At 48.2% G+C, this 14,743-nt stretch overlaps 3 protein-coding genes across 12 annotated transcripts in view; all 3 read left to right on the plus strand.

Annotated features, from left to right (window-relative positions):
- The first annotated feature begins 13 nt into the window (after nucleotides 1-13).
- atxn3 (ataxin 3) lies at nucleotides 14-4,607 on the plus strand. 9 transcript variants are annotated; one of them, NM_001320532.2, is given in 13 exon segments: nucleotides 14-78; nucleotides 779-943; nucleotides 1,037-1,081; nucleotides 2,076-2,161; nucleotides 2,247-2,313; nucleotides 2,422-2,509; nucleotides 2,596-2,716; nucleotides 2,852-3,015; nucleotides 3,370-3,472; nucleotides 3,586-3,617; nucleotides 3,854-4,251; nucleotides 4,296-4,422; nucleotides 4,454-4,607. In NM_001320532.2, coding segments are annotated over 11 exon segments (936 nt in total). In that variant the 5' UTR covers nucleotides 14-54; the 3' UTR covers nucleotides 3,895-4,251; nucleotides 4,296-4,422; nucleotides 4,454-4,607.
- Nucleotides 4,608-5,465: 858 nt separating this feature from the next.
- On the plus strand, nucleotides 5,466-9,985 carry serpina10b (serpin peptidase inhibitor, clade A (alpha-1 antiproteinase, antitrypsin), member 10b). The gene is made up of 5 exons (XM_087291253.1): nucleotides 5,466-5,514; nucleotides 6,685-7,308; nucleotides 7,567-7,840; nucleotides 8,621-8,768; nucleotides 9,591-9,985. Exons 2-5 carry the CDS (start codon nucleotides 6,735-6,737, stop codon nucleotides 9,780-9,782), a joined length of 1,188 nt encoding a protein of 395 aa, XP_087147379.1. The 5' UTR covers nucleotides 5,466-5,514; nucleotides 6,685-6,734; the 3' UTR covers nucleotides 9,783-9,985.
- A 1,138-nt stretch (nucleotides 9,986-11,123) lies between these two features.
- The window catches only part of ddx24 (DEAD (Asp-Glu-Ala-Asp) box helicase 24), an 8,173-nt gene continuing 4,553 nt past the window's right edge, over nucleotides 11,124-14,743 (plus strand). The window contains exons 1-5 of one of the 2 annotated variants that reach the window (XM_087291234.1): nucleotides 11,124-11,165; nucleotides 11,979-12,275; nucleotides 12,570-13,049; nucleotides 13,286-13,660; nucleotides 13,811-13,964. In XM_087291234.1, the coding sequence (XP_087147360.1) occupies nucleotides 11,984-12,275; nucleotides 12,570-13,049; nucleotides 13,286-13,660; nucleotides 13,811-13,964 (1,301 nt within the window). In that variant the 5' untranslated portion in view covers nucleotides 11,124-11,165; nucleotides 11,979-11,983. The remainder of the gene's footprint in view (nucleotides 11,166-11,978; nucleotides 12,276-12,569; nucleotides 13,050-13,285; nucleotides 13,661-13,810; nucleotides 13,965-14,743) is intronic. The other variant, XM_087291235.1, reaches the window with a different exon arrangement.

A 14,743-nucleotide genomic window follows, 5' to 3' on the forward strand; every position in this document is an offset into this window, starting at 1 on the left:
ATGTTTTGACGCGTCGCTGTTTCCGTCAGTTCCGTCATTCACACACTTTCAAACATGGAGTCTATATTCCACGAAAAAGTAAGAATCGCTTTCAGATAATGCTGTGTATGAGTGATGTGTAGATGATCTGGGAGAGCTTCACCTGCAGGAGGGCAGATCTGTCGAGTTCAGTCTGCTGCTCCGGCTTGATATCTCTGAGGTGCTCGTGGACTTTTATCGAGTGTCAACATCCGACACGGGCAGACAGTCCAGCACATGTGTGTTTACCGCCAGAGCGGCTCCTCTTCACTGCTGCACTCCGCCACACAGCGCTGTAGAGGAGGACACTGAGCCTGTAGACTGAGCGAGTGCTGGAGAGTGTGTCTGAGCTGAAGGAAACACGACATGAGCAGAGTTTACACGACGAGGATGACGTGTGTGTGTGTGTGTGTGTGTGTGTGTGTGTGTGTGTGTTGTGAAAGAGTTTGTGAGTGAGTGAAACAAAGAAAGAAATGTAGAGTCTGAGTGTGTGTGTGTGAGAGAGCAAGAAAGTGTGTGTTTATGTTTGTTGACAAAGAGTGTGTAGTGTATGTGTGAAACAGATTTTGTGTGTGTGTGTGTGTGTGTGTGTGTGTGTTACAGTAGGAGTACTCTGTGCTGCATGATGATGATGATGATGATGATGATCATGATCATGGTGTGTGTGTGTGTTACAGCAGGAGGGCTCTCTGTGCAGGATGATGATGATGATGATGATGTTGTTGTGTGTTTACTGTGTGTATGTGTGTGTGTGTTACAGCAGGAGGGCTCTCTGTGCGCGCAGCACTGCCTGAATAACCTGCTGCAGGGCGAGTACTTCAGCCCGGTGGAGCTCTCCTCTATAGCACAGCAGCTGGACGAGGAGGAGCGCATGCGCATGGCGGAGGGAGGAGTGCAGACGGAGGAGTACCGCACATTCCTGCAGGTACACACTCACACACACACACACACACACACACACACACACACACACAGAGCTCAGGGTCTCAGTGTAACCTGCTTTGTTCTGTGTGTGCAGCAGCCGTCAGGGAACATGGACGACAGCGGCTTCTTCTCCATCCAGGTCAGTCATAGTTACCCGTTACTCCTCACAAACACTACAACAACAAATCAGACAAAGCTGCTGGGACAGACGGAAAACACGAACCCTCTGCTGTCATTCAGACTCCAGCACACTGCAGAAACAGGGCCGTGATCAGGTGATCTGCTGGATGATGATGTGATGTCCACAGGTGATGGTGATGGTGATCTGCTCATCAGGAAAGCTCTAGTGCTTTAGGAGCAGAGATGGGTCGAGGATCTCCAGTTTGAGCACAGATATGAGAGGAAATGAGTGAAGTGTGTGAACACAATGCTCCTCAGAGGAAGACATGTGGAGATTTCACCTTCAGCAGTGCAGAACAGCATTAAAGACTGAAGGAGTCTGGAGGAAGCCCTATGTTAACAGTGTCCAGCAGCGCTTCTCTGGGCTGGGAGGTGTCTGGGATGGAGCATCACACAGTGGAGACGTGTCCTGTGCTCAGATGAAGCAGTGTTTCTGGGAGAAATGGACGCCGTGTGCTCCAGACCACAGAAGAAGAGGATCATCCAGACTGACACCAGCAGCAGGCCGGCTCTGTCATGGTCTGGGGTTGTGTCGGTGCTCTGGACAGAGGTGACCTGCTCTTCTGTGATGCTCCAGTAATGCTGAACAGCACAGATTCTGGACCCGCATTACAGAGACCTGCTGCGGAGGAAGAGGAGACAGACACTGGACTGGCCTGCCTGCAGCCCCGACCTGTCTCCAATAGAGAATGTGTGGCATGAAGAGCCCGTACTGTTGCCCACATTAAGACTGGTTTGTCTTCAGTGCCTAAACAGCTTACCAGTGTGGTGAAGAGCAACAGCAGCAGCAGCAGCACACACTGCTGAACGCTTCACTGACACGGCTCACTCTGACATGTGCTGCAGAAACCAACACCGGAATACGTGGAAAACAAACGATGATGATGATGATGAACACATGAATTAAATGTTCATAGAGACCTGTGTGTGTGTGTGTGTGTGTGTGTGTGCAGGTGATCAGCAATGCTCTGGGTGTGTGGGGTCTGGAGATCGTCCTCTTCAACAGCAGAGAGTACCAGCAGCTGCAGATGGACCCCATGTGAGTGTGTGAGCGCTGTATCCTCTGTGTGTGTGTGTGTGTGTGTCTCCTCTGCACACACTCATCCTCCTCTGCTGTCTTTCAGGCATGAGAAGGCCTTCATCTGCAACTATAAGGAGCACTGGTTCACCGTGCGCAAGCTGGGACAGCAGGTGTGTGTGTGTGTGTGTGTGTGTGTGTGTGTTCAGGGTCAGAAAGGTGTGTGTTTGTTGACTCTTTCTTTCTCTCTCTGTGTGTTTGTGTGTGTTTGTGTGTGTCAGTGGTTTAACCTGAACTCTCTGCTGACGGGTCCGGAGCTGATCTCAGACACATACCTGGCCCTGTTCCTCGCACAGCTGCAGCAGGAGGGTAACACTCATTATCGTGTGTGTGTGTGTGTGTGTGTGTGTGTGTGTGTGTGTGTCCGCTTCAGCGCTGCTCTTGTCCTCCTGCAGGTTACTCTATATTTGTGATTCGGGGGAATCTGCCGGAGTGTGAAGCGGATCAGATCCTGCGCATCATGAGGGTGGAGCAGCAGCAGCGGCCCAAGCTGATCGGAGAGGAGGAGGCGCAGAGGTACACACACACACACACACACACACACACACACTGGAGTCTCCATAATTGAGCACTGCAGCTGATTCAGTGTGTGTGTGTGTGTGTGTGTGTGTGTGTGTGTGTGTGTGTGTGTGTGTGTGTGTATGTTGTCAGGATGTCAGCACCGCACGCGTCTGAAACCACACACACTGCAGAGGAGCCGGTGCTGGACGAGGATGAGGAGGAGCTGAGGAAGGCTCTCGCGCTCAGCAGACAAGACCTGCAGGTGGAGGATGAGGAGGCAGACCTGCGCAGAGCCATACAGATGAGCATGCAGGGTGAGCACACACACACACACACACACACACACACACACAGCTGTAGTGATGTGTGTACTGCACAGACCGTATATTCTCTAAACTCAACCCTCACAGTGAACACTGCACCTTCACATCTTCACAATCCTCCGTTCTGCCTGATCTGCACGCTTGTTTACCTGTGATCATCCCAATTTGATCCTCACGGTGATCCAAGTCCCCATGAGTCTGTGTGCATTTAGGTTCAAGTCCCCACTGAGATATAAAAACCAGTACAAACACTCATACAAACTCACACAGTGATGTACTCTCTCTCACACACACACACACACACACACACACACACACACACACACACACTCTCTCGTCCTGTAGGCAGCAGTGATGCGGGATCCTCGGCTCCTGCAGGGGGCAGCAGTGAGAAGCAGACGCTCAGTGCAGAGGAGCTGCGCAGGAGGAGACAGGCTTACTTCGACAGGTGAGCACACACACACACACACACACACACACACAGACACACACACACACACACACATCATGCAGACGTGATGATCAGTCAAGAGTAAACACTGAGTGTGTGATCTGTGACAGGCAGCAGAACGCACAGGACAGCAGCAGCAGCAGCACAGGTAAGAGGAGAGCGCACACACACACACACACACACACACACACACACACACACACACACACACACTATAGGAGCAGTGTGAAAGGGTCTGTTCACCCAGAGCTCATCCTGTGGTTAGTGACTCTCCTCGTGTTGGCGGAGCGGTGCAGGACGGGTCATTAACAGCAGAGTGCTGCTGTTTGGGTGAGCCGTCCCTTTAAGAGCCGGTCTGAGCGCTCTGCTGTCGGTTTGCAGGAGGCGGGACGGACAGCGGGCCCAAACCCACCCAGTGACGTTGCCGTGGCGACGGTGACAGACGCACCGCTCGCCCTGAACACGCCCCCTGCGGGGATGATGGGAACGACGCCTCGGCTCAGCACAGCTCCGGCCGGCGGGCTCATTACGGACGCTCGTTTAGCTTTGCTTGACCTCTGTGTGTGGAGCGGGAAGCGTTTCCGGAACATTCCTCTTCCTCAGACTGCCTTCAGTGCACACCAGAGCCAGACGCGGACACTGGAACACGCCCAAGTGCATTCTGGGACCATTCGGGCTTTACTGGGTTTCTGCATATTTCCTCTTCTCCTCTGTGAATTACCGTGTGTGTGTGTGTGTGTGTGTGTGTGTGTGTGTGTGTGTGTGTGTGTGTGTGTGTGTGTGTGTGTGTGTGTGTGTGTGTGTGTGTGTGTGCGCGCGCGTGTTTGATCTATTCACTAATGAAGGTAGACTCTCACGCGCCCTAGGTAGTGAACACTGTGTGCGTGAGGGCGGAGCTCACGTAGGCCGGACCAGAGAATCAACATGTGATGATTTCAGCCAATCAGGAGTGTACATTTGATGATTTCAGCCAATCAGACGCGCTTCAGTCAGTCAGGTGTCGTCCCTCAGGCTCTGCTTGTCTTCATTTGTGTGGTTTGGCGTTCAGCAATAGTTTGTAAGTGATCTGGATGACTCTTGCACTTCTCTACACACACTTCTGTTTCTTGAATAAAGGATTTGCTGGAGTGGACTGAAGATGTGGGATGTGTGTTTCATTAGCGATGATGAAAAGGATGAAAAAGGTTCCAGAAAACAGAAGTTATGTTCCTTTGTTTGTGAAAAAATACAACAATATATATGTTATTATAATGCCTGACATGTGTATTTTACAAAACTGAGACCCAAAGCTAAATATCTGAGCAAGTTATAGTCCCAATTTAAAGTTGAAATCTCTTTCGGTAAGGTTTAGTTTGGGCGCAGTACCAGACATGACCACTAGTTTCCATTCAGTTTACATTGGTGAGCATACAAGAGCGAACCCTGAGTTTGGAGAAGTATAAACTGTATTTTCACACACAGACAACATGTGTAGAGTAGACATTAAATGAGGAAGCAGTATGGACAGTTTGGTGGTCTTTGCATTAAATTTAGCCTCTTAAAAACATCTAAACCTGTCTTCACACGAGGATTGCTGTAGCAAAGTAATGCTTTATTACGACTTCTTATGAATGACTTTTGTCCCGCGTGCACTGATTGGCGCAGTTATGCATTGACAGTGCTGTGAACTGTTATGGGATGATCAGATGCATGTCTGTTATTTTAATTATTAACGTTGTTTAAAATGCAGATCAGAGTGAACTTTCCCAGATTCATACATGTATACCCTCATACATAATATAATATGGTAAATTCCCCAGCACTGAAACACACACAGTGGCTATATGTGACATAACAGTGACGCACTGGAGCGGCCGTCCTGATCCAGCTCTGAATGGTTTGTTTGTGGTCAGTTCTGGCCTCTGCTGACCCAGACTGACCCGCAGGGCTGGAAACAGTTTGATTGTTAATAGATAATCTCTGATGTTCACTGAACTTTGTCTCTGTAAACAGACGAATCACAACACACGGCTCGAGATCTTCATCTGCCGCATCTGCGCGTGAGTACACACGACATTTTAAAGGCTCTTTATATTCTTCTGGGTTTTGCCTTTCTGTTTTAATGCTCGTGGATTGCCATTGGTACAGATTTACTCTGTTTCATAAACACAGCATGCATGGCTAACTGAGTGTGTGTGCTCTTGTGTAATGGGACAGGGAATATTTCTAACTCCGTATCGATTGCTGTGGATCTGCATCTGTTACTGGTGTTGTGCATGTCTGTGAACCTTTTGTCAAAGCATTGTTGAGACGGTCTTCAATAGTCTATATGAAGAGTTTCAGTGCTGACATATGGAAGTTCATAATAGTTGGAAAGCTTTAGTGAGGGATAAAGGGAATCTAGACAGTCGTTGTCTCAGAATAAAGCCGAACAGGTTTATCAGCAGCTGTTGTAGAAGACTGAAGGGTTTATTCTGTGAACACGACCCACTGGACACAACCCTCCTTTATCCTGATTATTACACGGCTGCTGGCCACAACATATAAACATTAGACGCAGAACATTGATCTGAGCTGTAATAGTAACACGGGCGTCTGTAGCTCCGCCCTCTTCTGAGAAGAGCACAATCTCATTTGCATTTAAAGCAACAGTCTCCAAAACACTACAGTTAGGATCAAAGCCTGAAAGGGTCAGCTTCAGAGAGCTGGAGAACATCATCTGTGTGCTGTTCTCCACTCAAAGTGAAAAACAAACACTGTAGAACGGGGATGTCCAAACTCGGTCCTGGAGAGTTTAGCTCCAACCCTAATCGAACACACCTGAACCAGCTAATCAAGCTCTGACTAGATACACTAGAGCAGGGGTGGCCAACCCTGTTCCTGGAGAGCCACCTTCCTGCAGATTTCAGTTGCAGCCCATATCAAACACACCTGCCTGTAATGATCACCTGGTGTTCAGGTCCTAATTAATTGGTTCAGGTGTGTTTGATATGGGCAGCACCTGAAATCTGCAGGAAGGTGGCTCTCCAGGAACAGGGTTGGCCACCCCTGAACTAGAAGCTTCCAGGCAGGTGTGTTGGAGCTAAACTCTCCACGACACCGGCCCTCCAGGACCGAGTTTGGACAGCCCTGCTCTGGACACAGCTGAGATGCATGTACAGCGTTTAGAAAGGGACACAATAGGTCTGCTTTAACGTCTGTTGTACCTCCATTGTGTTATGCCTGTGTAGGGCGTCTGACGATCATCTTCAGCTCCAGAGTTTCCCACAGAGAGTGTAAGATGGAGTTCAGACTTCTCCTCGTCTTCATTTCCGCGTGTTTTCTGTGCTCTGCTGAACATGAAGAGCTCAGAACTCCTGATATCTCAGATCTGGCCTTCAGAAACACAGACTTCGCCATCAACCTCTACCGCAAGATCTCCAGTTTGCACGACAGGAACGTGGTGTTCTCTCCGCTGAGCGTCTCCACGTGTTTCTCGGCGCTCCTGCTGGCGGCGCAGGGCTCCACGCGCACCGAGATACTGAAGGGTCTGAATCTGGAGGCTCTGGATGGAGGAGACTCCCGGCGGGTTCCTGAACTCTTCCAGCAGCTCCACCAGAACATCTCCCTGCAGATGGAGCAGGGCACGGCGCTCTTCCTGGACCAGCACTTCCACCTGCAGACCAACTTCAGCCAGCAGATCCAGAGGTTCTTCAATGCGGAGGTGCTCAGGGTGGACTTCAGCAAGCCGGCGGTCTGCAGGAGCCTCATCAATGAGTTCGTCAGCAGAAAGACCGGCCGGAAAGTGCTGGAGATGCTGGAGAGCGTGGAGCCGCTCACGCAGATGATGCTCCTCAACACCATCTTCTACAAGGGTAAGAGTTACTCCAGACACAGATATGAGCTTCAGCTCTGGGATAGCACTGACAAATGTGGAGCCAAAGAACATTGAGTGAGTGAATGAGTGATGTCCAATGCATGTTGTGTTGACATTAAGATGGGATGGAAGTCAGGGGTTACAGGTTTTCAGCTCTCTCCAGATCATAAAGGTTTGGAACCGCTTGAGGGAGAGTAAACAGCGAGTGAATGTCGATCTTTGAGGGAGCTGTCCCTTTACACTCTTTGTTCTGCAGGTGATTGGGAGCGTCCGTTCAACCCCAACAACACAGAGAAGAGCCGCTTCTACGTGGACAAATACAACATCGTTCAGGTGCCCATGATGATGCTGGAGGAGAAGTTCTCTGTGGTGGAGGACCGGGATCTGCGCGCTCGAGTGCTGCGTCTGCCGTACCGCGGTGGAGCCTCCATGCTGATCCTCCTGCCCAACGCTGACGCAGACTACACCGCCATCGAGGACGAGATCAGCGCCGAGCGGCTCCACGGCTGGATCAAGAACATGAGGAGAATGTGAGCCACAAGCTGGGATGCACTCAGTCACTGGCCACTGACAACCATAGGCTGAACAAATGGAGGGAAAGTGTCACTGCGCTACTGTAGAGGCTTCCACACCGCACACGGGACGCACTTCACTATGAGCCTGTCCACAGCTGCTCTCGTCATGCTTTTCCAAATATTTACAGTATTTCTGAAAACGTTTCCATTTCACCACATGAGCACGTCTCTGTTAAATGGACACGATGCCCGTCTTCAACTCAGGCGCTATATGCTCATTTATTTAGGTGACGTCAACTACAGCATCAGATACGACACCTTCTATTGAAATAATATTAATGTTTACAGAAACGTAAGATATATATTTGACATATAAGTAATATTGAATCACACTGAGGATCATCACGAGTGCACGATACTTCATTATTAGTGTAACGGAGGCCAGCTGGTGAGTGCTGTGCAGGTAAACCTCCATGGTCTTAACCAACTCCCATGCGGAAGGTCGCCGGTTCGATACCAGCTCGGAGCGGGTTGGGTGGGCTAGGACCGGCGGGGTTACATTAGCTAAATGAAACATGTTTTGTCATCCAGACAGGTGCAGAAGCTCATTCAGAACTGTACAGCAGAAAATAACCCTGTCCTCAGCTTCCCCCATGGGCAGCTTCTTCTGCTTGTTTCAAGGGAAAACTCCTGTAGTTTAGAGTCTGACGGGCTTTTCTTGATGGTGTGTGTGTGTTTTACCTTGACTGGTGTGTTTTCTGTTGACGGGTGGTGTTGTGTGTGTGTGTGTGTCAGGAAGATGGAGGTGCATCTGCCCCGGTTCCGCATGGATCAGTCATACCACATGCATGAGCTCCTGCCTCAGCTGGGCATCAGCAGCGTCTTCCAGGACTCCGCAGATCTCACCGGGCTAAGCAGAGACGCACATCTGAAGGTCTCTCAGGTGACTGAACGCATACACACTCACACACACTTACATACACATGCACAAACATGCAATAAAACACAAACACACACACACACACACACACACACACACACATATCCAACAAAACACATATGCACACAAATACACACACTGATATGCAATAAAACACACATGCACACAGAAACACAACACAAACAAATAGGCACGCACACAGAAACACACATATGCACACAAACAGACACACACAAATACACACATGTGCAAATATGCAATAAAACACACATGCACACAGAAACACCCTCAACGCACACAGGCAATAAAACATACACAAACACACGTGCACATGTATGCAGTAAAACACACATACAGACACACTCACACAACACGCACACAAATACACACACCGGCACAAATATGCAATAACACACATATACACACAGAAAAACACTCAACACAACACATACAAGTGCGCATCTATGCAGTAAAACATACACACCACACACAGAAACACACAACACGCACGCACACACATGTCATGTGCACACATGTGCAATTAAACACATATGCACACACACACACACACACACACACACACACACACAAGTTTGTTTCCTATCTCAGTGAGGACATTAGACTTCCATAGTTTTTCTGTCAGGTTAATGAGAGTGTCTGTGGCCTAGCCCAGGCCCTGACCCTAACCTTAAGCGTCTCAGAAACATCCGCTCATCACAGACGTGTTTGTGTATATGTGTCTCTCTCTCTCGTGTGTGTGTGTGTGTTTCTGTGTCCGTGTGTGTGTGTGTGTGTGTGTGTGTGTGTGTGTGCGTGTGCTCGCAGGTTCTTCATAAGGCAGTGATAGAGGTGTATGAGCAGGGCACCAGCGCTGCCTCCTCCACATCAGTGGGCATCACGGCGTACTCTCTGCCGGACACCTTCATCATCAACAGACCCTTCTTCTTCTTCCTCTACCACGAGGAGACCGCCAGCCTGCTGTTCATGGGCAGAGTCATCGACCCCACGCTCAGCTGACACACACACTCTGATGGAGACCGACCGCCCTCTTACACACACAACACATACACACATTGATGGAGATAATTCTCGTAAACACACACACACACACACACACACTCACACACACAGACGGAGGCAATACTCATAGACACACACAGATTTCAGCAAGTTGCAGAGAAAAGGTTTTTAAAAATGCCATAATAAAAGCCTTTGTGTTATTTCCTTTCGACTTTTTGGCCTGTATGTTTCATCATATTTGCCATTTTCTTCTTTTATGTCATTTACATCCTATATTTGATGATCATTAATACATTATTGCATTTTGAATAGTAGAAAAATCTAAATAAAGCGATTATTATCAGTACAGGGCTGTGGGGACGAGCAGTTCTGTACTGTTCTGTAGTAGAGTTTTACACAAGTAATTAAAACACAATTATTCACACATTGACTGCTCAAACAAGTGTTCATTTTTAGAATTTTTAAACAGATTTTTTTTTAAGTGTGATATTTCTGTTAAATCTCGGCACAGAAACAGTACAGAACACTCCGCTACACAGAACATTAGCAAGTGTTTATTTTTAAAATACATTTTATATAAGCAATATACATTTTTAAATATATGCTTGTAAACTCTGACTGGATTAGCTCTGCATTTTAAAAGTAACGGGATTATTGCTTTACTGTCTGCCTGACTAACATTTGCTCATCCTTTGTCGAACAAACAACTTTAATCAGCCTGAAATCATTAAGCATCGTCTGTTTTTCCCACATAATTACGAAATTAACAGTTATTTTGTCTTTCCCGCTTATAATTTAAAAAATAACGGTCATTTTGTTGGATCTTTTTATTCTGGAAAGTTCTGACTTTTACTGAACGTTTTCATTTGCAGTGTTGGTTCTGACCAGCAGGTGTCACTAGCATCAGGGGTTTATTTTGTACAATCTATGGGTTTGTAACGCTTTGAAACAGTAAATCACTTTTAAATAATGTTCAGTTTTTATATGAAATGCTTCTGCAGCTGTGTCCTGTTTCAGTGTTGATATTTACCTGTCGAGTAAGTTCTTGCCGTGTGGTTTTATTCAGTGTATTTCCTCGGCCGCGGACAGATGACGCTGAGCAAATGCGAGTGTAACTTTACTCATCGCTGTTGAAGATGAACCAATCACAGTCGAACGTGGTTACAACAAAATAATTCAATATTAATTTAACATATAAACGTCTCAGTTTGTGACACTGTGAATACAGACGGTGCTCCCTGTGGTATTAAGAAAAAATAAATAAACCACAATTATCGTGTTGTTTTTTCCGCGAGCTGACTGGCGGTATCGTTCTGACGTCATCACGGCTGCGTCCTCGTGCCGCACATGTGCGTGAGCTGAAACACGGCGGAACAGCAGGTAAGATTTCACTTCAATAACGCATCAAACACTGTAAATCAGACATGTTCAACATGATTCGCGCTCACTCACTGTGTGTCGTGTTTAGTTTATGAGTAGTGTGAGTGTTGAGACTGTTGAAGATTGACAACATCACAGAGACCTTCACTGCGCCTCAGTCACATCATCAACACACATGAGCGAGCTGAGTGCGCTGCCCTGCCTATTAACCCTCATAGTGCCTTATAAACACTGCTGAGTTCTCACGGTGGTGCAGTAGGTAGTGCTGTCTGCTGTCGCCTCACAGCAAGAAGGTCTCTGGTTTGAGTCTCGGCTGGGTCAGTTGGTGTTTCTCCGGTTTCCCCCACAGTCCAAACACATGCGCTATAGGGGAACTGATCAACTACACTGACCGAAGTGTATGAGTGTGTGTGTGTGTGTGTGTGTATGTGTGTGTGTGTGAGTGTTTCTCAGTGGTGGGTTGCAGCTGGAAGAGCATCCTCTGCGTAAAATATGTGCTGAAATAGTTGGTGGTTCATTCCGCTGTAGGACTAAGCTGAAAAGAAAATGAATGAATGAATATATAAATAGTAAAATATCCCACTGTCAGGTGTTTTCAGTATTGGGCAGCCGGATGAGTGAGTGAATATAATCTTGACCTCAGTATGGGGGACGCGTGTCCTCTTAAAGGAGGCTCTGCAGGTAAACAGCTCATACATCAGGCAGAATGGAGGATAGTGATGATGTGCGAGTTTAGTCTGTACACTACAAGCATCACTACAGCTGTGTGAGGAGTCCCCATAATGATGGTAAACCAGATGTGTGTGTGTGCAGCAGTGATGAAGGTGAAGGTGAAGAAGGCGAAGGTGAAGAAGGCGAAGGTGAAGACGCCCCGTCCGCGGCTGATCTCCTCCAGGAGGGGTGTGCTGGTCAGAGGACAGTGGAAGGCAGTGAATGTGGACCCCAGCCTGTTCTCGGATGAAGGGCTGGACGGGCTGGTGTGCTTCGAGGAGCTGACCGATTACTCGCTGGTGGAGCCGGAGAAGGCCCTCACTGAGCATGTGCAGACGGAGAGGCGGAGCCAGAAGAAGAGGAAGACCAATGAGGAGCGGCGGTCTGAAGATGAAGACGGTAGGGGCACAGAGATTACACACACACACACACACACACACACACACACACACACACTCACACTCGTGGAGTCTTCAGGAGTATGTGTAGTTTAACTCCTGTGTGTGTTCACGCTGACTCCCCTTTGCTGATGTCGGGGCTGTTTTCACCCCATTGACTTCCATTATAGTCTACCCATGTGCAAACCCTGATCAATAGTGTGCTGCAGTTATGAAATGTGTAATAATTGTGATGACTGTGAACCCGGGATTATTCTGCAGAGTATAATGATTGTGCTTAAATAATCTATAACAGCTGCAGCTCTAGAAGACGACTCTGGAGGAAAACCAGAGAAGAAGAAGAAGAAGAAAAACAAACAGGAGGAGGAGGAGGAGGAGGAGACGCTGGAGGAGGAGCAGATCCCAGCGGAGGAGAGTCCTGAGCCGACAACAGAAACACCACAAACCAACAAGAAGAAGAGGAAGAGGAAGAGGAGGAAGAAGAAGAAGCAGGAGGAGGACCAGGAGCAGCCAGAGGAGGAGAGAAGTGCTGCTGCCGGTGCCGAGGCTGAGTCTGCAGTCTCTGCTGCCCCTCAGAAGAGCCGTCACTGGAGCCGGGCGTCTCTAGAGGCTCCGGGGCCCGCAGACGTGTCCTCCTGGAGGGATCTGCTGGTGCCTGAGCCGGTGCTCCGAGCGCTCGCTGTGCTGGGTTTCTCCGCTCCCACTGCCATACAGGCGCTGGTGCTGCCGCCCGCCATCAGAGACCGACTGGACATACTGGGGGCCGCCGAGACCGGTGAGTGTGTGTGCGTGTGTGTGCGTGTGTGTGCGCGTGTGCGTGTGTGTGTGTGTGTGTGTGTGTGTGTGTGTGTGTGTGTGTGTGTGTGTGTGTGTGTGTGTGTGCGTATGTGCGTGTGTTTGTGTGTCCTCTCGTATGACTCCTCCTGCTGTGTTCTCATACCTCTGCTGTCCTCTTCATCCTCTTCATCCTCTGCTGTCCTCTTCATCCTCTTCATCCTCTGTTCTCCGCAGGCAGTGGGAAGACGCTGTGTTTCGGGATCCCCATGATCCACATGATCCTGCAGTGGAGAGAGCAGACGGAGGAGCACAGCACACCTGAGCACACACACACACCTGCGCAGAGCCTCTACCTGCAGGAGGAGCATGGAGATGATGATGATGATGATGATGATGATGATGAAAAGAAAGATGATGAAGTTATTGATGATGGTGATGATGAAGGTGGTGCTGAAGGCTGCAGTGCTCCTCCTGATGACCCAGATGGTCAGAATGACCCGGATCCGGCCAGTGGAGTTTGCCGGCCGCTGCTGGGGCTGGTCCTCACTCCCACCAGAGAGCTGGCGGTGCAGGTCAAACACCACATCGACGCCGTGGCTCAGTTCACAGGTCAGTGCAGCGGGTCAGGACTGAGGATGACGTTACTCTGTTATCTTGAAGCTGTGAGGCGGGTTATGTAGGAGCAGTGCTTCACACTGAACACACCGTTTCAGCCGCCAGCTTTAAATGTAAATGTTTGCTGAATGAACGTCTGCTCAGGTATAAAGACTGCGATCGTGGTTGGAGGAATGGCGCCGCAGAAGCAGCATCGGGTGTTGATGCGCCGGCCCGAGATCATCATCGCCACACCAGGCCGACTGTGGGAGATGATCAGAGAGAAACACCCACACCTGCAGGACCTGCGCCAGCTGCGGTACATGAGCAGAACATAGCCCAAACATAACCAGAACATAAACCAAACATAACCAGAACATAACCCAAACATAACCAGAACATAAACCAAACGTAACCAGAACATAACCCAAACATAACCAGAACATAAACCAAACGTAACCAGAACATAAACCAAACGTAACCAGAACATAGCCCAAACATAACCTAAACATAACCCAAACATAACCAGAATGTAACCCAAACATTACCAAAAAATAACCAGAACATAACCCAAACGTAATCAGAACATAACCCAAAATGTAACAATAATATAACCAGAACATAACCCAAACGTAACCTTAACATAACCCAAACATAACCAGAACATAGCTAAAACATAACCTTTACATAACCAGAACATAATCAGAACATAACCCAAAAACCCCCAAAATGTAACAATAACATAACCTGAACATAACCAGAACATAACCCAAACATAACCATTACATAATCAAAACAAAACGTAACCATAACATAACCAGAACATAACCTGATTATAACCCAAACATAACTAGGATGTAACCCAAACAGAACCAGAACATAACTCAAACATAAATAGAATGTAACCTAAACTGAACCAGAATGTATCCTGAACATAACCAGAACATAACCCAAACATAATCCACCTGCAGGACATGTGGCAACTGTGGTACATAACCAGAATATTACTTGAACACAAACACAACATAACCCACGAGCGGCAGCTGCAATACACAACCTGATCATATCCCAAACATAACCACCACATAACCTGAACAT

The sequence above is a fragment of the Danio rerio genome, chromosome 17, assembly GCF_052040795.2.
Source record: "Danio rerio strain M-AB ecotype USA chromosome 17, GRCz13ab, whole genome shotgun sequence".
Lineage (NCBI taxonomy): Eukaryota > Metazoa > Chordata > Actinopteri > Cypriniformes > Danionidae > Danio > Danio rerio.

What these genes read in the sequence shown, in the direction of transcription:
- atxn3 (XM_087288780.1), top strand. Translation starts at nt 385, where the DNA reads ATGAGCAGAGTTTACACGACGAGGATGACGTGT. An exon ending in GGAGAGGAGGAGGCGCAGAG is followed by an intron (nt 2,717 to 2,851) that starts GTACACACACAC and finishes GTATGTTGTCAG; the next exon opens with GATGTCAGCACCGCACGCGT. An exon ending in CATACAGATGAGCATGCAGG is followed by an intron (nt 3,016 to 3,369) that starts GTGAGCACACAC and finishes CTCGTCCTGTAG; the next exon opens with GCAGCAGTGATGCGGGATCC.
- serpina10b (XM_087291253.1), top strand. Translation starts at nt 6,735, where the DNA reads ATGGAGTTCAGACTTCTCCTCGTCTTCATTTCCGCGTGTTTTCTGTGC. An exon ending in CAACACCATCTTCTACAAGG is followed by an intron (nt 7,309 to 7,566) that starts GTAAGAGTTACT and finishes TTTGTTCTGCAG; the next exon opens with GTGATTGGGAGCGTCCGTTC. An exon ending in ATCAAGAACATGAGGAGAAT is followed by an intron (nt 7,841 to 8,620) that starts GTGAGCCACAAG and finishes TGTGTGTGTCAG; the next exon opens with GAAGATGGAGGTGCATCTGC.